Below are 27,383 nucleotides of genomic sequence, written 5' to 3'. Positions count from 1 at the left end.
GCGTGGGATTTTGGTTGTAGCAGGGTGGTATGTGGTCACTGGGCAGAATAGATGACGTCTTATGTTCTCTATTAATGTATTGTGGGATTACAGGTTATGCCAAGTCACTTCTGTAGGATATTTGGGGAATATATAATGGCAGATGCAGCCATGTCTTTTACATCAGGCTGATGTATGGGTACAGAAAGTGTAGAGCTGGCCCAGCTTTCTTGATGCTCTGATGTGTGCACGGTATGTGGCTTAGTTTTGACCCATATGTATCTTGTGTCAGTACCCAGCCTTGGTGAAGTGCAGGTCTGTTGTTAGTCCGTGGTGTAGCTCTGTACTAAGTAAAATGGCAAAGAAAATATTTTCATCTCTCAGAATATTTCTTTTGGCCTGGTTCAGTAAGGGAAAGTACGAACTGCCTTTGGAAGTGGATGCTTGTTGGTGCAGGTCAGTCCTGCCCTCGGTGCTAAGGCAAGCTGTGTATGTTTAACTTAAAAGGCAGTGACCATTGTGGTGTGAAGGCTCCTGTCACGTTCTCACAAAGTGTGCCACGGTCCTCTATTGCCCACGGGCCTCCTTTCCCAGTCCCACACAATGGATGACAAGACTGCGCGTTCCTGGTCTGTTGCCGTTCATGCAAAATCTGCTTCTGTTCCAAATATGCTCAGTCCTGTCAAGTTTCATAGTTTGTGCTGAAGTTTTTGGCATTGACGGGATGGGTACAGTTCCAGTAGTGAGGTCAGCAGCAAAGCTCACGCATACGCAATAGGAATGAAGTGTCATCAGCAGCTGGGTTACAGAACACAGTGAGCTGGGGCATGAGCTGGACTTGTCCCCACTGCTGTTGTGGCCACTTGCTGCTGAAAGCTTCATCTGCTGCTAAAATGTGCCCCCAGAGCCTTGGTTTCTGGTTTTGCTGGAATAAGCTGTGATCACTTGTTTTTTGATTTGGGTTTTTTTTTTTTTTTTTTTTTTTTTTTTTTTTTTTTTTTTTTTGTCTGCCTGTTCTCTACTTCCCTCTGATGGAAGCTTTTCCTGTTACGCTGCTGTTTAATGAAGAAGCCTCTCTGTTTCTCGAAGATACGTAGAATTGACTTAAACGGATTAGAAGAATAAGCTAGAAAAATGTAGATATTGAGGTTTCTTCTTGAAAATATAATACAGTGAAGCCTGCTTTTTCTTTTGCTGTTCCTTTCCTTTTACTTTTTATGATTCTTTCACCTATAGCAACATTGAAGTTTCATCTGTTTTATCCAAAGTTAGTGGGACAGGCAGTTACATGTGAAATCATACAGCTGGGATGTTGCAGGAATATTCTACAGGGATCAGTGAGTCTCTGATGTGGTAAGAAGATCATGATTTTGCAGGTAATACAGGATTAGCATTATTCACACTTAATGTAAGAGAGATGATCTGGGACTGTGTCTGTATGGGAGACTTTTTCGCTTCTAATTTCTGTGGCAGCATTCCTGGCTTGTGTTCAGTAAAGTGCAGGTGAGCATATGGAACACGTGTGTACCTCCCAGTCATCTCTGGAGCAGCAATCAAGGTTGCTTCAGATATTTAAAGGTCGTTCTCCCTTCTGGGAGTGTGGAGACTCCAGTCTGGAGCTCACTGTACCTGCCTGGTATGGTTTTCATTGCCATGTTTGCAGCAGACCTTATCAATGGTTATAAGCATAAGTGTGCACTGATTTGTAGCTCGATGTTTGTGGCAGTTGCACTTGTTGAAATGATGCCGAAAATATTGCCAAATCTTTCTTTAAAACTATTTCCAAATGTAGCCTTTGTGCCTGGTTCAGCAGCCCTTGGCAGCACAGCTGGGATTTTGGAGCTGATGGTCTCAGTGATGCTCCCGTGAGGACTCTGAAGTGGTGTTTGAAAACAAGCAAGGTGTTCTCACAGTTTTGTGTGCCTGCCTGAGAGGTGGTTGCTATTTGCTTTGTAACCTAAATTTTCCTGAAAGCTTGATGCCAGACATTGTTTCTAGATAATAAATCCCAGTGGGTGCATAGTTTCTGAGGTTGTGCTGTTTAGAAGCTCTGTTTATAAGTTTCCCTGCTTCTCTTGACACATGTAGGTAATAGGGATTGCTGTGTTCAAATAGCTTTTCCCCTGGAGCAGAGGTGCAGCAGTGCTGGTGCTGCCCAGTCTTGTGCTGTGTTGCCAGGCATCCCTGAGCTGAGCCACGCTCATGAGCCCTCTTTTTGGAGAAGGTCTCACTCTGCTTCTGTGGGTGGTACAGGGGGTGGACTCACATGAGTGGGGGTCAGGCAGAGGGGAACAGACAGGGGTGCTGTGTTAGGGAGCTTTGGGCTGGACACTGCTTGGGTTCATATAGGTGTGCAGATAGCTAAGTGTTCACAATAGGACTTTAGTGATTCTCTGTCTGCTCATCTGGAAATGCAATATTCTTATTGAAACCCACAATTTGGGGCCATTTTTGGGCAAGGATTTAATAATGGATGGCTGCAGTATATTCTCACATAGTTAGAATTTATTTCTTTCATAAAGTAGAGTTCCACATCTTTCCTAATGTGCTGTGAAATAGTGTGCAGGAGAGCTGTGGGTGGGCAAGGTGAGATGAAGTGAAGCGGGTGATGAAGGGCAGGAAGCTTCAAGTCCTTCACCACGGCAAGTTTGATTTCCTGAACTCCTCCAGGGCTTAATTCTGCCATCGTGTAACTTGTGTAGTTCTCTGAAGTCCATGAGAAATAAGATTGTGTAAGGTTGCTTTACCACAGCCTTTGAGTTGCTGGTGTAGTGTACCTCCACATCACTAAGACAGAGCTGTAAAACAACAGTGTAGCTATTAATGGAAGTGAAAAAAGGGAAAGCAGCAGTATTGGGGTATTGATGCTCACCTTCAGGCTGGGCTGTGAGCACTGTTTTCCAAGGCTTCATAAACACATTGCTTGTTTTACAGGAATATGTTAATGTACCTGCAACCTTGCATCTTCAATCTACTTTTATACTTTTAAATTTTATGATCATAGACTCTGTTGCTAAATTCATGTATATTACATGCATCCACTACCACTAGTATACACAACAAATGCCTTTCCTATGTCAGGAGCATTGAAAAGATCTTTCACTTAAGGAAAGTCACCTCTGGGTAGACTTACACATGTGTGATGGCTTCAAGGTGATCATGGCCTCTGTGGTTTGGTGACAAATGTTTGCATGTGTTCAGATGTAATGTGGTTTTAGGTGCTACTGGTGCTTTCAAAATGAGCTTCTAATCCTTTTCAGTGTTCAGATGCATATGTGTGTTAAAAAATGCAGCATACAGTCAGTTGAAGCAAGAGTTTTTCAATTTTTAAAAGCATATGGAAGACCTTTCTAAACCAAACACAAGCAAGCTGTAAGCACACAAGCAGCTGTCTAGGCAGAAACTGCTGCAAGACATGTATAGCAGGACTGATCCTACTACTGAACTCTGGTTTCATTAAATTTATGTCAGAAGGAAAAAGTGAAAAGTATTTGAAATTTAAGCCTGAGTCATGTGGCTGCAAACGTCTGAAGTCTTACAGCCCGGTGTTTTGGCACTATATAGCTTCAGGATATCTTTCAAGGCATCAGAGTTTTTGCACTAGTTTGCTGCTATGACTTTACAGCAGTCAGGAATCTTTAAAACAAAGCCCCATGATTCCAGCTGGCTCATCTGGCACCACTTAGCTCAGGCAGTTCCTTTTTTTCTACATTATTTATTCTTTGTAGAAAATGAATGGCTCTGGAAAAATGTTAATTTTGGGAAGCATTCTATGACCAAAAGAAAATGAAAATCGGTGAGTGCCTTGTGGAAAGCCCCCTGGGAAATGATCTTCAGGGTTCATTTATAGTGTACTACTAGTTTCTGTTTATGAAACTGCCAGCCTGTTTGATGATCAAGAAAAAAAAGTTAAGCCATAATTTCCTTGAAGAAAGGCAAACTAAAGCATTCAGTCTAAGTTCAGAATTTTAAGTGCCCGTTTCAGATTTTCTGTGTCCCTGGTGTCATCCAGCAGGACAGTCAGCAGTGGTGTGTGCAGATGTTACCATTTCCTTCCAAGCGTGGCTGTGTTCTCAGCAGACACGCCTTGGGTTGGTGCTGAGGTGTTGGGCTAAGTGTCCTGCCCCTTACAGCATTACTGTGTTTTTGATGTGGCTCTGGGCAGGCAAGAGGAGAGTGTGGTTACCCGGAGACAGGTAAAGGCGTAGCTGAAAAGTCCCTTTAAACAATGTTTAGTACTTAAAACTTTTGTTTCCCCGTAGTGCTTTCATGTATAGTAATTGAACTGATTTGCACTTCAGGTAATAGCTGGAAAAGTTACAGGTAACAGTGTTAAGTCTTCTGAGCTGTTTCTGAATAAGTGCATCAGAACCCTTTGACCAAAGATTTTAAATGTAGGTGATTGTACAAGTGTCCTGAGAAGACCTAATATAACATTTCATGATTTGTTTTTCCTGCTGAAATACTGAAAATACGGAGTGGCAAATATAAATCTTTGCAAAAATTCTGAAGGAAAAATAAAAAGTTGTGTATTGCCAGTATTTAATATTCTTTTAATGATGTTGCATCAACAAAATTATACATAGCCTCAGAATGACCAAGTTGGTCTTGTTGCACTGACACCTTGGCAGACGGCTTCTGGAGTGTTGATCTTTGAAAAAACTCCATACGTGTTTTCATTGGGATCATTTAAATAAATGTCCCTTTCACAGATTAATGGCTGGTTTTGCTTCCAGGCAGTGTGAGCAGGAGCATTTCTAACCTGGGTTGCTGCTGGTGAGTTTTACTGACAGAATTATGCTGTGAGCACAATGCTGCTGGGTTTGGGATAGCACTGGGGCAGTCAGAGTTCTTGCACCATCACCCTTTGTGGCCTTGGGTCTGTGTTATGCCAGACAATTTTCAAATGTCTCCTCACGTGAAAACATTTTCTGCAGATATATTTGATGGGAACTGCCAAGAACACTGGGAGCAGATAGAAATGTAATTAAGTGTCCTGAAGCTCAGATTTGTGGCCATCTCTTTCTTCCCATGCCAAGCTCCCTCTGGGTTTGAGAGATGGTTATTCCATATGTCTCATGTGAAGCTTTCAGAATGACCCCGGAGTAAGTTTACAAGTCTTCAGCTGGGTGTATTCAGCTCTCTTCAGTACCAGTCTTTTCCAGAGAGTATTTTACCTGGTAGACTGTGCTCTTGTGAAAACTCAGCCACTCACTGAGTGTCTGGAGAGGAGAACTCAGGTTCAGTCTGGTCCCACTGGTGAAGTAACTGCTCTGAAGATCTCACAGTGGGACCTGATCCAAACTTCAGCAGGGTCAGTACAAACCTTGAGCCTGGTGACTGTAGAGCAGGGAAGGAAACCCATCCATCAGACTATTACAGGAGATCAGAGGGTTTGTATAGTCTCATTTAAAATGAACAGTTCTCTCTGCTATGGAGCTTCTTGAGTAATTCTGCTGTCTGGAAGGCAGGATAAGAGGAGTTTGGGGTCTGTGAAGGGCCAAGGGCAAGAGATCTCCATGGTGATGATGGCAATGTCAAATGCATAATTTGAACCTGCAAGTTTCTAGCTCACCTTTCCCTCCCTGAGCCTGGGTGTTGAGGGACAGGAAGGAGGGTTGGATGCAAAATTCCTTCTCTGAATGGCTACAGGGAGAAGCTCTCCATAGTGAGTCTCAGCTGCTCTGCAGCTTTCCTGTAGTTGGGCACCCGCTTTCCTCCTGTCAGGATTAATCTGTGCTTTCTGAACTGATCACGGTGACACTGACCTGAAAATGGTAGTTTCTTGGGGAGAGAAATCACCCTTCGCTCCTTCCCTGTCATTCTCGTTAAGAAAAAGAGGCAAAACAAATTTCTGTTACTATTCATCAAAACTGTCCCATCCAAATTAGTTTGCTGAACTTGGTTTCTAGTGTCATGTTAAGGAATTTTGTCCTTGGTTTTCTAGTATTCTCTTCTGCTGGGGAGAGGAGCAAGAGGAGCACTATGAGTTGCATTATGGTATGCTGGTTGTTCTGGCTGTGGCTCTGAGCTAGAGACTGAGAAGACAGGCAGCAAAATTGTTAGAAAAAAAATACATCAGACTTCAAAAACAGCATTTTAATCCTTTTTGCCTTCATTTGAGGCTATTTATTTAACAGAGCCTTTTGCCCAATTTTAGCTTTTCCATATGGAATTTATTATGTTTTTTCTAGTTTTTGACCAGAAAAGTACCTTTTGGAACTTAAGCAAACACCATTTGGCAGCTCCCTGAGCTGCCTGGTTGTCAGGGCATAGTGTGGACCTCTGTCCCAGCTTGCCGCACAGTGTGTCAGCAGAAGACAGCAGTGAATTTTTTTTCATCTTTCAGAAAACTCTCAGCTTAAGCATTTTTCTTTTTTTCTGTAGTCCATGGGAATTTTCTATGCCTGACTATAAATTTGAATCAGAAAATGTAGAAGCTTGAATCCTGTCCCAGTGCTTTTAAGAATGAGCCTGTACAGTGTGGATCTGTACAGGCTTCAGTTTTCACAGCTGTGCTCTGTTGTTTGGATTAGAATTAGAAGGAAGGATATTTTGAAAATTTTGTGTCGGCCCTCTTGATAGGGTGGCTGAAAGGGCCTATTGAGCTTGGTTCTGTGTGTTTGAGAAAATCCTGATAGTAGAGACAGCTTTGGTGCCTCCTGCTAAAATGAGCTGCTTGGAGGGATGTGCAGTGCTGCTAAGACTGCTGGGCGCTTGTTTTTTCTCTTAGGTAACAAAGAAAAAACCCATCAGTGATTGCTGAGACACCCAAAGCTGAGATCCTCCAGCCAAGGACAAGGTATAGGCGCTGGCCAGGCCTTGAGCTGGGTTCAGGTTCACCCTTCCTGAGCTGGGCTGCCCTGGGAACTGTGGATCTGTGGCCTTGGCTCCCCTCAGGCTGTGCTGCGCTGCCATCGGCACCGCTGCCTGTTGGGTTACGTGATTGGGATGATGGGGGAAGTGAAACCCTCTCTGTCACATTCTTGTTGATGGAGTATCAGTGCTGAAGTCTGCAGAAGGGATGTTACGTTCCGTGAGATTGAACAGTTCACTTTGATAAACGAGTGTTAAATCACTCACATTTAGGCATGCAGCCCTATCTCGGTGCATAGGGATAGGCCTTTGAATCCATTAACTTTTATCTTGGCATTTGAGATGACAATGTAACTATTCCGTGGTTTATAAGGAATATTAGGAAACATTTGTTTGTGATTGACTTTTGTCTGATCTGGTGTTTAGAGGATCTTTTTTCGTTAAAGAGCCTGAAGCTTGGTGCTGGGATGTAACATTTTCAAAGGGCAATGTTTTAATCTTGTACCTCTAAAATACAGAGTTGCTACGGAAGGGCTAGTTGAACAATTTGAAAGGTTACAGAAGCACAGGTAGGTTCTTCCTTTTCCCACAGATGGGTGTTGCAATAGTCAGTTATTTTTCTTGTAGCTTTTGAGGTCATGCATGATTCCTTTCACCTCCCCTTCACAGTCCTGCAGCTTCTGTCTTGGGAACAGGACACACAGTTCCCAAGACTTAACCTGCTGTGAAGACTTGGGATTTTGTTTTCCTCAATCACCATCATGCATGGAGTTCAGATCATTTCTTTGGGGGTGTCCAGTGGGAAGTGGGGCTGCCTGGTGTAGGAAATAGTCCTGTCAGAAATACCAGGCTTGCTGCAGGGTCTGCAAAGGCACAGGGCAGCCTGTCTGGGCATTATGGCCAGCCTGAAACCCATCTCTAAATGAATGACTACCTTTCATAATCAAAGGTAGTGAAAAGCCCTGGCACTTCAAGACTGTGAAAAATACTCACTTTTTCTAGTTGCAAATTCTAGTTTGTCAGTGCTTAATAATTCCTTTCCTGAGGGCATTCTCCCCCATCCTGCTCACGTTTAAAATGCTGACAAGTTTCAGACTGCAGAAGTGGTGGAGCTCATCTCCCCTAAGGAAAAGTCCCATTTGAAGAGACATTGAGCTGCAAGTGTGAGCTGAAATGAGTCATGGACAGATCTTCACCTGGAAAGAGATATTCAGAGCCACAGCTTAGGGTTTGCACCCCTGTGGCTGGACAAGCTTGACAGGATTTTTGACCCTGGGACTGTGCTCCAGCAGGGCAGAGCAGGGTCCACCTGTGTGGGGCAGTGAAGTCTGAATAGATTAAAGTATCTACATGTGTTTTTCAGAAAGACAGAATCTGAAGAGGCTTTGGATGAAGTTAAGTGCTGTATAGTGATGTAGAGCTTCTGGGGGTAGGAGGAGCAGGTCATCAACTGGGGACCTGAGAAGTCCATGAGCAGCCTGGCATGGCCCAGGAGCCAGGTCTGCAGAAATCTTGCACTGAAATAGCTCACTTCTGGTTGGTTTAAATTACTTTCAGAGGGTATTTATATTGTTTTTTTCAATTTGAGTTTTTTATTTCTCTGTATCAGAAGTTATTAATGCTGCTTATATGATGCTAGAAAAATAGCCAGCTGCAGTGGGCTGCACTGACCAGGGAAATGCCCGTACCTTGTTTAAGTTTACTGCACTGGTTCTGGACGTAACAGCCTGACCTTTCATTCCTCTGTTATGCTCTGAGGGTGTTCTTACATGGATGTGGAGCTTCCCAAGATAAACGGAGTGAATGTGGTTTGGCATTTAAATCACTAATGTTGTATCAATCTAGAGAGTTTCAGAAGCCATTAATGTCTACAAGAGATGTTATTTTGTTCACTTGGGGATAAACTTTGCCCTTGTCTATCTGTGGGTTTTGGTACAAATTCGTATTTTGAGGGTGTTGGTATAAATCTTAAGTGCCAATACTCATGCCAGTGGAGTTACCCTATGTTTCTCTTATTATGATTGAGAAGAAACTTTGTGTGTTTTTAAAAGTCCAAATTTTACTTGATTTTTTTCTTTTTTTTAGAGTAGCTATATGAGACAAGACTTAATGTCTAAGAGAGCTGAATTAAATGTTTCTGCATGACTCTTTTTGGAAAGCGTGTGTGCTATTGAGGTCATCCTGGACCAGGCCCTAATGCTGTTTGGATAAGGAGCTGCTGTGTATCTGCCAGAGGAACGTCTGTCACACAGCGAGTGCACCGCCCGCTCGCTTTGGGCTGGGGGGAAGACCTTTTGACAGGATACTTATGTGAGTGTTAATAAGCCTCACAGTCACACAGTTCCTCCCCTCTGTGGGGGGAAAAAAGGGAGTGTGGGTCCCTCACAGAAGGGTGGGAGTAGGGCCGTGGCAGCTGCCCAGCACTGGGCTCAGAGCATCACCAACCCTGGTGCTCTATGGTGGCCGCAGCTGCCGCCCGGCACAGCCAGGAGACTGACACACCTCCAGAGCCTCAGGAAATATTTTCTGTTTTCAGCCAAACCCCGTATTTCTTATTTGTGAATCCAGTCTGTTTCTGAGATCTTTTCTTATTTTCACATTTTCTTGTGAAAATGTCATGTATTTGTTTCTTCAAAGGGTCTAAAATGCCCATTTTGGTTTTTATTTTTTTTCAACATTTCTTAGCAACAAACAAATGTTTCTTATCCAGCAGCTGTCATTACAGGGCTGAAGTTAGAGTGCAGTCTGCCTCATCCTGGGGAAAAAAACCCATTGTTCCCAACTTCTTCTTACTTTCAAATCCATACATGTGCAATAGGGAAGTGCAGTCATATTCTTCCTCATTTCCCAAAAATCTGTCTGGTGATTAAATTTTTTTTTTCTTAATTTTTAAACACTTTTCTGGGAGGTTTTTAAATCTAGTCTCCACTGAGCTCTGCAATATGGTATTTGCTTTAAAATAACCTAGTCCTTACACTGCTGTGCCAGTGCCATATGTGACTTCCCATATTGGTTGTAAAGTAATGTTGTAAATTTGAGGAGTTCTAGATAACAATGTTAGTCACTGCTAACAATTGCAGTTGTGCTGCAGAGCCCTCAGTGCAGAGTGGTTTTGGCTGTGCAACACAGTTTCCAGAAAAGTTAGTCTTTGTAGTATCCCAGTTAGTAGGTCTCATCAGGCAGAAGTAGTTTTATTTAACGTAGAAGTTTTTTAAAGCCCTTTAATTGGAACTCTCTGGCTAAAGGAGCAGGTAAAGGGTCCCTTTGCAATGCCAGTGGGATGGACTGGCCAGGGAGGAAACAGGGCTGTTGGGATCTCTCCAGGGGAATTGGGGACTATTTTGTAACTGGAACAAACTGTCACAGCACAATTTGTCCATCTATTGGAGGTAGGAGGAATGACTTTCAAGCATATCATCACCTGTTAAATGTAATCAGTTTTTCCACTGGGAAGGAGATGATTGCATTGCCAGCAATGTCAAGGTGACTGGATCCTGTGTGCTGTATGGTGACATTCCCCTGGTGAACAGAGTTGCCTGCACCAGAGTAACACCCCTTGCTTTGCCTGAGTGATTCACAATACTTGGCATTGTTGTTGCACTCTTTGGTCCTTCTGATTCTTCCTGAGTATGGATGTGAACTGCAAACAGAGATGGTAAATCCAATCTCCAGTGGAGCAGGGTGTTGAGCTGGCAGTGCACACCATTCTACAGAAATATGCTGTAATCTTGTCCTCTGTAAATTCTTATGTATGTGGTAGTTTGTACAGGTCCAGCCTTGGAACAAGGCTTTGGAAAAGAGTCTGGAGGCAGGTGCCTGCCTGAGACTGCCATGACACTCAGTGCCTGCCTTGATAGATCTTACCAGGAGCTAATGGGCTCCATAGTGAGAGTTTGTGCTATAAACACTGTGTGGTGACTTGCTGCTGGGGCTGCTTGATGCCTTACTGCACACTGCCTAGAGATCCAGGGTTTGCTTTTGGAAATACTTAATGCTGTTCTGCTTTGTACACCTTGAGGTCAGAACGGAATGTGGGTTTTTTTAGCTAATCATTGTCTCTTGCCGGCTAATTGTAAGTAAAATAAAAAGAGAAAGCATGGAGTCTGGCCAGTTCTTAGTAACATCTGAACCAGCAAGTCTAATGTGGTGTTACTTTTCTGACTTGACTTTACTGAATGCCTGTGGAAGTTTGAAGTTTTACCCTGGGAAGCTTATCTTAACTTTCACTGTGTAATTGTAATTGTTGTTCTTTATGGTTTCTTTTGATTTTTTTTGTTTGTTTTTCTTTTTCTGAAAACTAGTGGGTCAATATAAAGAATTAATTTGAACAGTGGGTGTGAGATGGCTAAAAAGAATCATGGTTGTTGCTACCAGCACTTATATTACAGATACTCCATGGAAGTTAACAGCAAAGGGTCTAAAGGGTAGGATGCTCTCTTACAGGGATCATACTTAAAAAGATCTGGAATACATATCTCAACTCTGAGCAGTGTTTGCTACTGGAGGGATGTGTCCTCATTGGACCTGACCCAAGATCAGCAGGGCATTTTGATTGTTGGGGAGGCTGCCCACTCCTGCTGTGTGAGTGAGCAGTTTCTTGATTTTCTCCCTTGACCGTTTTGCCCTCTTCTCCTAGAGCAGCCAGACCTTGGATGCTGTGTGTCTGTTTGCTGAGATGCTGTATGGACGAAGGCTGGGGCCTTACCTGAGGAGCTCAAGAGTTACAAGGGGAGCAAAATGATTTCAGTTTCCACTGTCCATGACTCAATTAACATCTTCTTAACCCTGTGTTAATGACTAACAGCATGTGGTTACTAGTATAAATATTTATTCTTGGTATGTAGGTAGCAGATATGTGGTAGGATTAATGCTAAATTGTTAGTACTCAGTTTAAGTAAAATCAGTTTGTCAGACTGATTCCTTTTGTGTTTTGTTTTGGGTTTTTTTTAAATTGGCGAGAAAATTCACAAATAGGGTTCAGATGGCCAGAGCCTCTAGAATCTCATTATCTTAATTGAAAACTGTCATCCTTTGACATTAATAAATGATTTAGCTAGTACATGATTTAGTCACTGGGGAGAAATGGAATTGACTTATAACCATCCTTCACTTCTAGATGCTAATGATAAACTACAGCCCACAGCTCTTAAGAATGAATAGCTCTTGGATTAGAACAATATTTTTGTATACTGGAACATCTCAATTCCATTATATTTGGTAACATTTCATTCTGGAATACCTTCACTTAGAAAAATCTGGAAGGTGCTCAAAGGACATCCTCTAATGTTGCTCTTTAGCTTTTTACACCCTGCAGATGTGTTGCCAGTGTTCTGCATCATCTTCTTTGAAAAAAACCAAACTGTTTTGTTTCTATTGACCTTTCCTCACTCACCGGAGGAAATAAGTTGTTTAGACAATATGTGGGGATTAGCTGTGTAATGAACTACCACAGTAAACAAGTAATTAATTCTCATCAAAACCTATACTGTGCTCTGTGCCTGGGTTTTATGGTGTCTTCTGGAAAAGAAAATATTTTTCTGTCTAAAAAGCATTTCCTTCCCAGTGACTAGCTGTAAAAGAAACTGCTTGAAAATGTTTCCTGGCTGGAGGAAAGGATCGGTACATTCAGTTTGCCATTGTGGTTAACATCACTGTGTGTTTTTCTAGCACTTCTCCTCAGTTTTATGTACCTAGTGTTAATAAATATAGGTACAGAAATTACAGTCTGTCTGAGCCAACTGATTTGACCTTTTTGTTTGCTAATGCTGATGCTGGGGTTTTGCAAATGATAATCTGAGGATTCAGGCTTGGCTTTGCTGCTGTTTGAAATTACTGTTAAAATACTGAAAACTTTGCTGCTGCATCAGGAGCCAGGGGATCCTGCCTTTTTATTCCTTTTTCAGGAACTAGATCAGTGGGCAAAATACAGCACTTGTGTATTGAAGGAGACAAGTGGTTGGTCAGTGTACCTACTGGAGCCCCGTGAGTGGGGTGTGCTTTGTGCAATTGTGAGGTGGGGTTTAGCATGAGATGTGTTTCGGAGCACAGCCAGTGACAGATGGGTTTTGATGACCAGCTTTTGCCTTTAGAAACAAAAGTGTAGTATTTATTTCAGCTTCTAAACCAGGTTAGTGAAGAGCTGTTAGCAGTACCAGGTGTTGTGCAGCTGTTCATTTGCAGGGCTTAATGGTTTTTATGCTGTAACTGGTCAGCAAAGGAAAGTTGAGGTTGGAGATAGTGATATTTCCCAAAAATGGGCAATCAGGGCTCACAAACACTTATGTCCTCAGGATTTCTGCTCAGCCTCCCTGTTAATTCAGGTTTTTTGCTTTTGGTTCCTGGATTTGCCTGTTGCAGTTCTCCACGGGCCAGCACAGGGGCTTTTGACACTCTGGGGGCAGCATTTCACTGGCATCACCCCGTCTTAGCAAGCTCCCTGAGCTACCTGTAACTCAGGAGGATGAAATTATTCCAGATCATGAGTATCCTCTGAGTTTTCCATTACTTAGTTGTTTCCACTCCTGCTGTTTCCCAGCACCACTCAGCAAAGTCCCAAGTGTGGTTTTCCAAGCAGGGGCTTCCCGGGCTGCTCTGCAGCATGGATGTTTCCTTGGGTGACTTGACACTGAGGTTTCAGTGTCATTTGGCTGTTGTGTCATACTGCAAATGACTGCTTAACTTGTCTGGTTTCCTTGCTGATTCCCGGCAGAGCTGTTTGCCTTCTTTCAAATCATGTATCACTTTAGTCTGACCTCCATATTCTGGCATTTCTGTAGTGCCTCATTTACTGTAGATGTGTGATTACATGTGATTTTCTGTCTTAAATTGTTGCTTTTTTAGAGTTAGGCTTTATCTGTTACTGTTGCGGACAACATCTGAAACTGCGATTGAGATACTCAGAAAACCTGGAGGCAAATGAGAAGATTCCTAAATTTATTCATCCCGTGAACTCTTTCAGCTGTGATGGTTTCCATACTAATGCATATGTTACAACTTTAGGAGATCAGGGGTGAAAGCAAGAACTTTAGGGATGGTGAGCTCTGTGATACCAAAAGCCAGTGGTTTTTCACTAGCTGTGTTCTCTGGTGAAAATGGATCTGAAACGTTTTCAAAGGCTGGGTACAGAGTAGGAGACCCATAAATAGATCCTGTAAACCTGCTCTCCTGAGTTGCAGAACAGCCCTCAGTACTCGGACCTAAAGACCATGAGCCATTCATGCTGTATATATCCACACATGAGTGTACTGCCATGAAATTATCACAGAACTGGAACTAAAGCAAGCTGAAATGGAAAAGCCATGCCAATGGAAATAATAAAACTAGAAGTCATGCCCCTTAAAAGTGCTGCAGTGTGATTGCTATGAAAATCTGCGTGTATTTACAATAACAAAGGTCTCATTTCTGCAAAACTTTGCCATATGCTTATTTTTACGTACTGTGAGCAGCCCCCAGCGCCCACAGGCCTGTGCACTGTGAGTAAGAGACTGAGGCCTTGCTGAGTGTTCAGTGTTTCAATGCACATGTATCTTTTCCGGAATTGAAAACATCTTCTATTCCCCGCGCTGAGCTGGCAGCCGGCACAGAAGGCAGTCTGCTTTATATTTATCAGTCCGGGGAGAAGTCTAGCTCTTGTGAGCATATTTCTCATCTGCCAAGAGCATCAATAGTAACTTAACTATCTTCCACCCTCTTTTTTTTTTTTTTTTTTTTTTTTTTTTTTTTTGGAATTACCTAAATATGGCCATTCAGGGAGGCATTTAATTCTTTAATATGGTGAGGAAGGTATTAGTGAATTGAGGGTAGAGGGTTTAACCTTGTGATATCCAAAGCTTTGCTGATGGCTGGCCACTGCCAATGGCTGGATGCTGTGTGATTTGTCCTGGGAGGTGCTGTGGGAGCAGCCCCCCTTCTGTGGACCAGCTCCGAGCAGGGAATCCCATTTTGCCATGCCCTCCATGCCCCTCAGCATGGGGGGAGATGCTACCTGCATGATAGAGCCTTTTTGGGGTACCTGCAGAGGATTCGCCTGTGGACTGTGTTTTTTGGGGAAATATTGCCCTATGCTGTCATCTATGTGGAGTATATTCAGAGAGAACAAGGAGGCTGGTCCTGATGCATTTGTTAAGCTATTCCGTTCATTTTAATTAGTCTAATTTAAGTTGTGGTGTAGCTATGTAAAAATGAGCCTTGATAATTTGGGCTTGGCTGAAACCCTCTGATCCAAGGCTGTGAATAAACCCCTGGCAGTGAGTGAAAGCCAGGGCTTTCGAAGGGTCTTCTCAGTGATTCTTGTGCCCGTGTGTGGAGAAATGGGGATGTGTAAAAGGTTTCCTGAGTAGCTGAGGAAAATATAAAATCCTGTAATGGTGTGTTTTACCATCAGAGTTTCTTAGTTATTAGAGTTCTAGGAAGAAAATTTCTTGCATAAATTTTGACAGCCCTTTTCACTAACTGAATACAGGTTTATTACTGTATGAACTTGATAATTAGTTTGTAATCCATGCATAGGCATTTCATCCTGGTGGTTTTCTTGCAGAGAATAATTTGCCTTTTATTTGTTGAGAGTGTTTTTTTTAGTGAAAACAGAACTCCCATTCATGATGGGCACAGCACATGTAGTAAAACACTATCATAGCTGGGATTTGTTGTACGCTATGGATTTATGTCAAGAATGTTAATGATTTGTTTATGAATAAGTGAGCCTGTAGTATTGTGAAACAGTATCTGGCAGGGCTGCTGAATGGACATTTTGAGAGCAGAGGCTTCTTGAACTGAATAAGCTGTAGATATTTGTGTGTCTCAAACTACTCATAAGTAAACTTATGTATCATAAGCAGAAGTGTTTATTTTAATGCATTATTATCAACAGTGCTCATCTGACAGATATGTATGAGCCACTTGATAACAAGCAAAGAGGTGGTTAAGTACTTTTTAAGGGCAGTTAATCTCTTAGTGGGCCTTAGTTTAAAAATAAGGTTTTCTTCCAGAAAGCAATACAAATCCTTAAGCAGAACAGTGTGATGTTTGCAGAGTCAGAGTGGATCAGGAAGGGACTCTGGTTTCGCAGTGTCTGATTTGGGTGTAGCATGTAGTTCAACAGAGCCACCTGAATTTACTGATAAAGTCACCACTTGGTTTCCAATATGTTGTGTAGTCCCAAATACACACCTTCCTGATGAGGGCTTGGGAAGGGTTTACTGCTTTCTTCAGATGCCCATTTTCTTGGAAGAATACCTTCTGATGGGCAGGGGAGGTGGTTCATTACCATCTTACATGAGTCCAAAGATCGATAATTATCTCCTGTGTGTTGAGAGTACTTGAGAGAATTGAAACACAGTCCCTCAAAATAATAATATGGGGGCTAAATTGAACCTCATCCCAGCTAATCATTCCTCGCATTGCCTCTTACAATTTGCAAAGTCAAAGTGTCGGATCTAATCACTGATATGAAAAATTAACTGTCCAACAACTGATGTCCAACAGGAAAAAGTGAGAGCTCTGTCACTGTTTTAGACTGCTTAGTCAAACTAATGTGGGACTTTCCCTGCTGAAGTTTAAAAAAAAATTATTGCCATATTTATCTTCTCTCCAACCATCCTCCTGTAAGGAGTTTTCTAGCTGGTTAAATGGGTTGTCACTCAAGTGAGTTTCATGCATTTTTAAATGTTGCTAAGCCTCTTGAAAAACTGCCATAGAAGATGACACTGTAGCAGGAAGCTTTGCTGTGTGACTTCATGCAACACGGGCAGCTGAGCCCAAAGCACAGGGACTTCAGAGCTGGATTCAGAAAGTGTCAGAGGCAGTTGGTGTTGTGCATCCAGGCTGCTGTGTGCAGCGTGACTTAACTCTGCCTGATAAATTATGACATTTCTTGAAATAGTGCCCTGTACTTTTTAATGAGCTGGGCTATCAGCTCTGCATCAGTGGATGGTTAAAATGAAGCAAGAATTGCTTTAACATTAAAACTGTGCCTGGAGGACTTCTCTGAGAAATTGCTTATGATTATTAAGTGAACATAATACAGTAAGACAACCTTGCTTCTTTGCTGTTTTCTTTTTTCATACCAAGTGCAGTTTTGGTAGTTGAAAAATGTACAGATGGAAAGTAATGTTTAAATTGGAAAGGCTTTGCAAGCCATGCAGTGCTCTCCCCTTTGAACAGGGATAGGGAAAAAAGGTGAGTCACAATATATTGAGGTGCAACTTTTATATATGGATTGGATTTCCTCTAAATATGATTTGATTGTGTGCCAAACAGAAAAGAGGCTGAAGCCAGAGCACTTCATGTGCTGAACTGGAGAAGAATATCTTCCAAACCAAATGGGCTGGGCCAAAACGAACCTTGCATTGCTCATTCCTTCTGCTGTGCACGCGCACTTGGAGCTGAAGAATTGGAAGGGTAGCCACCCTCTGTGACAGTTGATGAGGAAGCAGCTGTGGGGGTTGGTCGGGCTGGCTACAGCCTAACCTGCTACAGGGCAGCAACACCCCAGGGTGTTCTATGCAACCTCAGGCACGCTGGAGGCCTTGGCATAGGGTAGCTCTGCCAAGTTATCACTGAGATTTATCCGTGTCCTGCCTACGTTATTTCTTCAATCTTGTGCATGTTGCTGCCTCTGTTTTCAGAATTACCTCCCGTTTCTTCCCCAGAATCATCTCTGAGATGTCATTTCAACAAGTAAATAGCCCCCAAGTTGCATGTTACTCCAACACAGCAGCACACATTCAGGGAGGAAGGCAAAGAGGGAAATTCAATGAAAGCTGATTAACTAATTTGTTCTCTAGATAGATGCTTGTGCCCTTTTCCCACTCAGATACCACACCATTAAACACTATTAAATATTAGCAGCTTCACAGTAAACTGCATTTGTAATTTCTGTACTGTGTAAGCAGAAAAGGCAATCCCAAATCTCCTTCAGGAACGGCTTTACTCTGCCAGGTTAGGAACGTCAGTGATAGCCACCAGTCTTTTAATTTCTGACTATAACAGTGATAAAACATGAAAGTGGACGTGCTCGTGTTGTAGAGCATGATTTGGAACTAATCAGCTTTCTACAGATGCTACAGGGAAAATAGATCATAACACATAGCCCTGTTTCGTGTGCTGGTTGAAGCTGTTCCTCTTTTAATCTTTGTAATAGTGAAGGAGCACTTTGTGTAATATCATGTTTTCAAATGATTTCTAACCTTTATTTAAAGCAAATTAATTATTTAAAAAACCCCTATATTTTAGCAGATGCCCTTGTCATACATTTTTTCATTGTGTGGCAGTCGAAACCCATAGTCCCCCTGTGTGGGTAACTACTGCATACACTCCCCTGGCTTGAAGAACAGACAGTGGTGGTATTTTGGGTTCCTGTCTCTGCAGGGAGTTGCTGTAGCTTCAACCTCTGATTTTCTCTGTTGTGCTGTGGATGACACTGAGATGCACATGATAGCCAACGAGTGCTGCAGGACAGGGAAAAAGCAAAACTTGGAACCCTTGGATTGTGGTGGTTAGTGGATTGTACCCAGGAGGGAACTGGCTTTGTTGAACGATCAAAGGTCCCCTTCGCTCATCAGCTGCTGGGAATGGAGCAGACAGATGTTTATGTAGCTGATTGTCTTGTAAAACTGTAGAATTGGCTTGTGCAAATAGCTGTGCATGCAAAACTTGACTGATGTTATTTCAGAGCTTTTTCTAATGTCATCTGAAAATCTGTTCCAGTCAGACAACCTGGGATCCAAAACTGAAAAAAAATCCAACAAGGATACCTTCTGTTCCTCCAGCCATCTTACACTAAAAGTAGCGTAGTTGGATTAAAGGTTGGTCTGTAGGAGGGGAACTAGTGGTGATTAACTGACATGGAGTTAAAAGTCCCATCTGAAAATCTGTGACTTCAGTTAACAAGCCCAAGACTTTCCACTTTGGAGGTTATCTGTTTCAAGCTTTGCTTCTGGACTGAAATGAGATACTTTTTTAAAAAATGAAAATATTTTGCTTGCAGTGGTCTCCCAAGTAACTTACTAACAGTACAAACATTTTTACAGACTTTCCTTTAAATAATGGTAATGCTTGGAAAGCAGGAAAATAGCCATCTGTCATCGAGGTTAGAATTACCCCTCAGCAAGAGAAATGTTCATTTTGAGTCTTCAGCTCTGACTGCCTTTTGACTTCCCAAGTGGAGATCTAGAGGCAAAGCCTTATTTTGTGCCCACATGGAACATTTTGTGCTGAATGTTCCTGATTAGGGTGTAGGCAGAGCAGCTTTGCAGTGGGCAGTGTTGGGGATCTCAGCAGCTGCAATGAAGCTCTGATGGAAGTGCGTGGTGGCAGGGCACAAGTCTTGTGGAGCTGTCATGTTGTGCCCTGGGTGCTGGGTAGCTCTGTTGATCACAGTGGTTCCCTTCTGAGGATGGTGCTCCATCAGACTGCGTGGTCTTGATCATCCCAGCCATGGACTGGTATTAACTTTAATTGCTTTCTAAACGATCCTTGCTTTCCAAACATAAGAAACTGCAATAAACACCTGGAGCTAGAGAGTTACTTTTCCTAAAAGTATTTGTGGAAGAGACCAGGAAACTTGAAAGATTCCCTTGAAAAGTCTTCTGTGAATTCTTCATTGCAAAATTGCATCTGACCCATAGAGAAATGTCACTGGAGATTCGTATTGAATCTGTGTGTACATTCATCCATCTGCCTCATATTTACAATTTACCTCTAAATTTTTTTTTCTTTTGGCTAAATTACTGTCCTTGACATCACTTAGTATGGCTTGGAGATCTTTTAAAGAACTGTATGGCCATTCTATATGTAAATACCTTAGATAAGCAGAGGTGAGAAGCCATCAGCAGGGCTGCAGCATGAAGAATTTAATGAAAAAAATGAATTATAAGATTGATGACCCTTGTGCTTAGTGGTCAGAATGCAAATAACAACAGCTGCAAATCTGGGCAGAAAGGCATGCTATAAAAAGCATTATCTCAAGATTAAGCTGTAGAAGACACATTTTTGCATGATAATCTACTGGATTTGACATTTATTTATTTGTGGTGGTTATGGAAGTGGAATTTTTAGCAGTTTCAGTATAATTATAGAGGACTGAATTTGTAAAGCTGCTCAAACATTTTGCATCAGAGTTGAGTATTTTCTTTTCAGCCAAATATATGCCTTTTTTTTTATTAAAGGCAATATTTGTCTTGATACTTTTTCCCCCAGAGGAATGACTAATAGGTATTCACAGGATGCAATACTTTAATATTTTATCAGAGGCCCCAAAATTCTTTTATTCCTTTCTATTTCAGGGTAAATAATTTAGATTTCAGCTGCATCAAGTTTGATAAAAGCCACCTTGTTAACATCTCCTGCAGAATTACAGCTCTGTGTACTTTGAGGGTTGCTGGAATAACTGCATCACTAATGCTTCAAAGTTAAATTGAATGGGGCAAAGGAGGAAGACAGTGGGGAAATGCTGGGCAGGCAGTTAATTTATTTTAATTTTGTTGGTTCTTTCACATCTGTTTAACTAGCTGCCTGACACAGACAGACAGAGGACTGTAAATGTAGTGGGTATTCAGAATACTTCCATCTTGTATTAAAGGAATATATATTAGATCTGCATCTAGAGAAGCTCAGAGCTTTAACATCCCAGGTCCCTTTCCTTGGATCTTGATGTTCTGTATTCTTCATTTTCCCTAACCTCAAAAGATGTTAAAATATTGCTTGCAATAATTGACAGGGTTTGCATGAACAAACATTTAATAATAATACCTGCCCTCCCCCTCCCCCCCCCGGCAAAACAACCCTCTCATCTACATTCCTGTTTCTTTTGCAACTTCATTTCTCGAAGTTGAGCCCAAATTTGAAAACACAGGTTTTTTCAATGCCAAATTATTTAGGTTGTAAAGTGTCTGCGAATGGATGGTGTCTGTTGTGGTGAGCAATCAACGGAGGGGGTGGAGAGTTGAGACTGTACTGAGAATAGGGATGTTCCTCTTTGTTGCTGTGTGGAATTCTTTATTCTGTGGCTCTTTTGTGTGTAGAAACTTGTAAGTCATGTTGTGTTGAACAAAGTTTAGAGCAGATTGGACAAAAGTGAGAGTATAATTACTGGAAACAGAGGAAGTAGCTTTCACAATGTAAAGAGGTTGAATGATGATCCTTGTATAGGCCTGAAGTCTTCCAATTCTGCTGGTCTTGCTGGAAGGGAACATGTGGATAGTTTTGAACTTTTCCGTTTCCTTTAGTCAAACAATTTAATATTTCCATCATTCAGTGCACTTAATTTCATTGGCAGTGTTGAATTGTAAGACCAAGACAGTTACTTCTCTAAGAAGTGGTAGTAATTCTTCATGTAGGTGCATGTAGTAGCACATGTAAAGCAGCAGTAAAGATGAGGGTAGTTCTGTTCCTCTTGAGCTTCAGATTGTTTTACCAGAGATTTCTGTGGAAACAGGGTTGTTTCTTTCGTGGCATATGAGATTCCTAAAGACTGGGATTTGCTTGTGAATGAGCACGTGTTTCCAGAATGGAATTACTTGGAATGAGTTTGTTTAATGGATTGTGGGTTCCTCCAGAGTGACGCTGCAGCGCCTGTGTGAGGAGTTAGCTCTTTTTAATTGGTCCCATATGTACTGGCAGATAGTATATTAACCATGCCTTGAGGGGATAAGGGCATCTGGTTGAATCTCATGGTGCATATTTTATTTCTTTTCTGGAGGCATTTGCTTTTTTTTCCTTGGTTTTCCTCCCCCTCTTTGTTCTAAGAATGATAGATATGTATATATATGTATAACCACTAGCGTTTTGAAACTTAACACTCAGCCGAGGGATTAGTTAAGCTTCTGCAAAATTATGTGAACTTTGCTGACAAATAAAGAGGAAGAAATGGAGGTTTTATAGAGAGCTGGAGTTTCTGAGTATCTGCGAGTTTGAACGACTAAACTGCAGGAAGTCAGAAGCTTAATCTCCTTCTTGTCAAGCGCTAAGGAATTGTCCTTTGAAAACCAGAAAAATGGAAGCATCAGAAAAAATTAATTACTTTTGGAAAAACCTTGAAAACACTATGGAGATTTAACCTTTATATCTGGAGGATATGGATATTGGGGTGCTGTCCTGCCCATGGGCCCTGCTGGCCTCAACAAAGGGAAGCACCATCCTCAGCCATTTTACTTGACTCCTTCTGAACTGGACAAAGCAGAGTAATTTTGCATCTGGCTGCTTTGGCTCAGCTTAACAAGTAAGGTAGTTGCAGGAGAAACAGGAATGTAAACGAGTTGGTTTGATTTTTCTTTTGTAAAGGTTTCTTGGTGCAAATCCTGTCAATTATCCAACTCTAAAGTTTTCTGAATTAATGAGACACTTTGTAGGAAGGTATTTTTGATCACTTTCTGTAGAATCCCTTATTTCCGATATAGGCTCTCTAGTGTACTACTTTTATTCGTGGCTTAAAGAAGTGGAAAGACCTACTGTGTGAAGTTGCCCTGGGGTAGTGGCTATGTATCTGCACTGCAGTGGGACCCAATTTTTGTCTGTATTCTGCATCGTCTGCTCAAAGGTTTGTATAGCTTTAAATCCCAGAGCAGAGTTCCCCCATGATGAATAATTTGCTGTTGAAGGTGGGAAAGGATTAGTATTGCAGGAGATGAAATGTGAGTGTAGTCAGGGCTGGGGAAGTCTCCTTGTGATGGGACAGTAGTGCTGGGCAGACACAGTTCCCTGGGGATGCTCTGGGGCATGTGCTCATGGGGATGTGTGGAGGGAGGGAAGACTAAAGCCACCAGGCTTCTTCACCCCTTGCAAGGGTTGAGGGGGTACACCCTGATGAAGGCTTTCCAAAAAGGCTGACTTGCTAAGGATGCAGGTCCATTCCTCTGGGAATGGCTTGTGTCCATGGGAGATAGGAGGACCCCTTCTCAGAGACCCTCAGGAATGTCAGACTTAAAACTTGGGGGTGGTTCTGACCTGGAAAAGGCAGGGCTGTAAGTTAGCATCAAAGGACTCAGCGATAAAATAGCTTTAGAGGAAGGAAAGGATTATCATTATTTTGCAGCTGTAAATACAATAATTCATTAGACCAGAAATTAATTTGATATATATTTAAGCAATACATAACCTTTTTTGTCAAGAATTTGTATCCTTTGTTTCTTCATAGTATTAAACACAGTATTACTTCTAGCAAATAATCAGGGCAGATTCCTTGTTTGTAGCAGGTGCCTTTGTCACCCAGTCCGTATCCCTGTCTCAGAAAATAAGTCTTAACAAGGCAAGAGGGGTGTCACTGAACTACGTAACTGCTTACCAAGTTACTGATTTATTGCAAATAATGAAGGGCAAGAGTGACAGAGTGAAATGCTGGTTTTGAAAGGGCTGCTTTGGAGAATGCAGTTGCTGTCTGGCAGGTATTGTCTGAGATGGCCTTGTTGTGCCAGGCACAGAGTGAGGAGAAAGAACTTTTTAAAGCATCCTCTGACACAAATTATTGGAAAGCCTCCAAGAGCAAATTGAAAAAGCAATAGCTGCCTTCATGCTGCAGGATTCCATTGTTTTAATATTGGGCCAACTATACCAAATAATACATGTACTGGAAACTCATGTTAGGAGAAAAATATGTTGGAAAGCAGCTAAGGGGTCAGCTCAAAACCAAAGTGAATGAACTTGACGTATCTATGCTGCTGTGTGTTCTATTTTGTTATTTCTTTTCTTGCCAGCTCCTATTTCTTAATTTATATCTACTTTTTCTTTTTTTAAAACCATTTCCCTTGTCTTGGACTCGTATTTTAACTGCCATTTGTTCTGGAAAATGCTGGATCTGATAAATTCTTCTGCTTCCACTGAGAAATTCTGGTTGAAACTGTGATCTAGTTTAAAATTCCAGACCTAGTTCAGTTGTGACAAAGTTATTAGAATTTGAGAGTTAACAGTGATTTCTGGGGCCAAAATGTTGGTAGCAGTTATTTATGAGAGCAGCTCTGTTGATATATTGGTAAACATTATTATGCTTTATTTCTATTGATGCTAAAAAAATGTTCTAAAATATATATGCCACGAACACCAGGCATTGGAAACTACAGCTTGTTTCAGAATATATTTAACAGTCATCAGTAGATAAAAAAGTGTAAAAACCCAAATCCAAACAGATATATTTAGATGTTCATCTTCCATCCAGCATGCTTTATTTCCACTGAAATAATAGCCTGGGAATTTAAGCACTGTAATGTAAAAACTGATTAAAGAACTTTGTATTGTGGTACTGTGACTTTTTTCCTCCTCCACTCATGTCTTAGGGAGGTCTTATTTTATTTTCATGATTATGAGTGTCCTGAAGTATTGACTCCTTCCTTCCTATTGTGATGTGAATCTCTATAGTGAGGCTTTAGGTTCTGAGCAGTTATGACTAAACTGGAAGCTTGGTCTCTGAATATCCTGTATACTTACATTTGTTTAGGTTGGGGTTTAGTTTGACTGATGATAGAGAGATGTTAGAGGATCAGTCATGAAATTCTCATCTGGCTCTGAAGTTCCCTGCAGTTTGGAGGGTGTTTGTATCTGGGACTGTGTTTTGTTTGGGCAGCAGTCCTGCTGATCGGAATCGCATGAGCTTGGCAACAGAACGGGGGCATTCAGCCAGAGCAAACTCAAAGTACACAGGGTCTGAGAACAAAACGTTTCACATGAATTAAATTGTGAGGAAAAAAGAAATTCTTTAGACTTGTAAGAAAACAAGGCAATGTGAGCATCGTCATACAGGCAGCTGTGTGATCACAGCTATTGATAGGGAGTGCAGGTTCTATTTATGAAATCTTGGTACTTGTGTGTTTTTAAGAGATACATCTTGCCACTACAGGAAAAAGAGTATTTCCAAGAAGCTGGTATTAGAGTGAGACGGAATAATTTCCAGTGCTTGCATGCAAAGATCCAGTAGCATCTTTGCTGGAAGGCTTTTTAACACTTACTGATTTTGGTTTCCCATGTACTTTGTCATGCTTTTCTATCTGCAGTCTTGTGTCCCCTTTCCTTGCTTGTATCTACTGTTTCTGTATGTTATAGGTTTTTCCATCAGAGCTTTATCCTCGGCTCCCTTATTTCTTGGCTGCCTTATTAGTAATGGCAGGAGAAGTCCAGGAGGAGCTCTGCCTGGCAGCATTGCTTGTATGCCACCTCTCCTGGTGCTTTCCTTTCCCCAGTCTCATGCCCTGCTTGCTTTGATGCTATCTTCTTCTTGCTGTCCTGTCATACAGGTTAGAGCTTATCCTGTTGAATGCAGATTACTCCTTTCTATGCCCAAACTCTCTCTGCCACCCCATCTCTCTCCTGTGCTTTCTGCTGGGTAGGATGGGAGGAGCAGGGGACATGAGAGAGGAAGAGGTGGCAGGCACTGGTTTGGTCTCCAGTATGCAACCATGCATGGTCATTGGACATGTGGAGAGGGGGCAGAAGTTTGGTTGGTTGGCTTTTGGTTTTTTGGTTGTTATTTGTTTTTGTTTCGTGGATCACAATTTCCCAGATGCTTTGTCCCAAAATCCTTGCGGGTGCCATGCCATCAGCCCACTGAGTCATGCCAAGTTGTGCCATGGGCCTGTCCAAGCTCCTCTACTTACAAAATGTATAACAGGGTGCCTTCAGGCAAGCCTGTCTTACCACTTCTGCATGTTGGCATTTCTTTGTGATTGAGAGATGTAAATTCAGACATAATTACGTGATTTTTCACATAACTAGCATCTGTTACCTGAAAGAAATTGAATGGATTTGTTTTTAATAGGCTGGCAAAATATAGGTCTTGAGATGCTAGATGAGATATGCTTTTAATAACTGGGTTTTTGGAGCTGGATTGGTTTCAAGAAGGTTACTTGGGATGGATCTGCTTGAGTATAGTTGTGACATGGTCTTGGGTTTGTGCATGCCAGTCAATTTTGTGTTACAGAGCAGGCTGCTGATGGGATGATTTCTGACTTTATCATGATAAATTGCTTCTATCCCTTCTGTAGAGGGTTTTATTGTAGTGTTCAGTACAATGTTTATATGAACTGCTAGTAAAGGGTAAATAAATAAGGCACGGTATAGTTTAATATGGGGGAGGGAAAGCATTTAAACTGTATTAGCAGTATTTGTTTAACAAGAAATGGATCAGATATGACATGTATCTGTGCTGGACAGATTGGCTTTAAACAAAACAAAGCCTTGAAATGGATCAGCTTTCATATAGATCAGAATTCTTCTTTCCTTGCTGAAAAGCTGGAGGCTTGGAGTTGGGTGGTCCTCAGCTCACAGCTGTGCTCATGTCACTCATGGGGTAACCATAGTACTAAAGGTCTATTGTGTTGTCGTCTCCTCTTGTACCTACAGACTGGATGGTGGGTAGCTAAATTCCACTGGGAACAGGCGAAAAGGAACGTTAGGACTTCGTAAAATTCTCTTGCAGTTCAATTTGCTTGGTTGTGTCTTTCCTCTGCTAGGCTACTTTGTCTTGTTGTAGGATGCTGTTGAAAAGTTCTGTGTTCATTTCAGAACTAAATGGGTTTCAGAGGTAGAGTGGTACTTATGCTGAAATAGTAAATTATAGAGATTATTTTTGAATTTCCCTGGGACTGATCTTTTGCTGATGCACTAATATGGATTTCATCTGGAAATTCCTTTGTAGGTGCTGTAGAAGGAAGAATTGCCCAGAGGACTGCTTCTTGTTCTGGCAGATCCCTCTTTCAGAGTCTTTGAACTTTCAGAATAACTCTTTTTCATAAGTTAACATTCATTTTTGGGTTTGGATTCAATGTGCATCTCTGGCAAAATTGGCCAAGTACAGGTCATCTGGAAATGTGACGCCAGTTTATGCAGTCATGTGTTGACTGTAATGCTGATGTTAAGAGAGAATGGGGGATGAGGGCTAAGGTGCTGAAGACTTTTCTTAAAATCACCATGTTGCAACCCAATTAGCCTGTAAAATGTGTTTATTTTGCTCATCTCCTGTTGCTGGATTATAATGAGTTACAATCCCCTCTTTCTTGACCTTTATTTTTATACTCCTATCCAATATATAACCCTTTCTTAGATTTTTGACTTCGGGCCTTTATTTCCATCATGAAAATTAAAAGGTCCACTAGGCTTGGCTGCTGAATACTCAGTATTGTGAACAGCAGTGACTGTTTTGTCAAGACCTGAAGATGAAGAGCATTATTATTACAAATTGCAGTGCATAATTTTCTCCTCCAAGTCATGTTTCCTTGCATGGAATCATAGTTACTTTCTCCAAGATATTTGGCCTGAGTTCTGAAAGTGATTGTATTTTTGCTGACAAACTAAAACAAAACCCAAATGCTGTTAATTTTTAGTTTTAACAGCAACAGAAATTGTGCCTGAACTAAATACGCAGCACGTAAAATTTGCAAGTTGAATGTTGTGAACTAGTTAGTCTAGAGCTAATGTGTGACTGTTGAGCTGATAACAAAATATATGTTAAACAATATAGAAGTTCTTGATTCTTATGTTCAATTAACTGGTAGCTGAGTGTTAGTGATAGCAGGGTTTTCATTGAAATATGGAGCACTTTGAGGGTCACCAAGGAGACAGGAGGCAGCACCTCTCTAGAGACAGTCTTAGCCTGCTCTGGGTTTGGG

General features: G+C 41.7%; 1 protein-coding gene across 3 annotated transcripts in view; it reads left to right on the top strand.

Moving 5' to 3' along the window:
• The window catches only part of PID1 (phosphotyrosine interaction domain containing 1), an 89,187-nt gene that overhangs the window by 2,492 nt on the left and 59,312 nt on the right, over positions 1-27,383 (top strand). The window contains exon 1 of one of the 3 annotated variants that reach the window (XM_048314789.1): positions 1,025-1,355. The exons of the other annotated variants lie outside the window; for them this stretch is intronic. Coding sequence (XP_048170746.1) covers positions 1,344-1,355 — 12 coding nt within the window. The 5' untranslated portion in view covers positions 1,025-1,343. Of the gene's footprint in view, positions 1-1,024; positions 1,356-27,383 lie in introns of those variants that run through there. 3 annotated transcript variants of the gene reach the window in all.

The sequence above is a fragment of the Corvus hawaiiensis genome, chromosome 10 (genome assembly GCF_020740725.1).
Source record: "Corvus hawaiiensis isolate bCorHaw1 chromosome 10, bCorHaw1.pri.cur, whole genome shotgun sequence".
Taxonomy (NCBI): Eukaryota; Metazoa; Chordata; class Aves; order Passeriformes; family Corvidae; genus Corvus; species Corvus hawaiiensis.
This window is presented reverse-complemented; position numbering and strand designations above follow the sequence as displayed.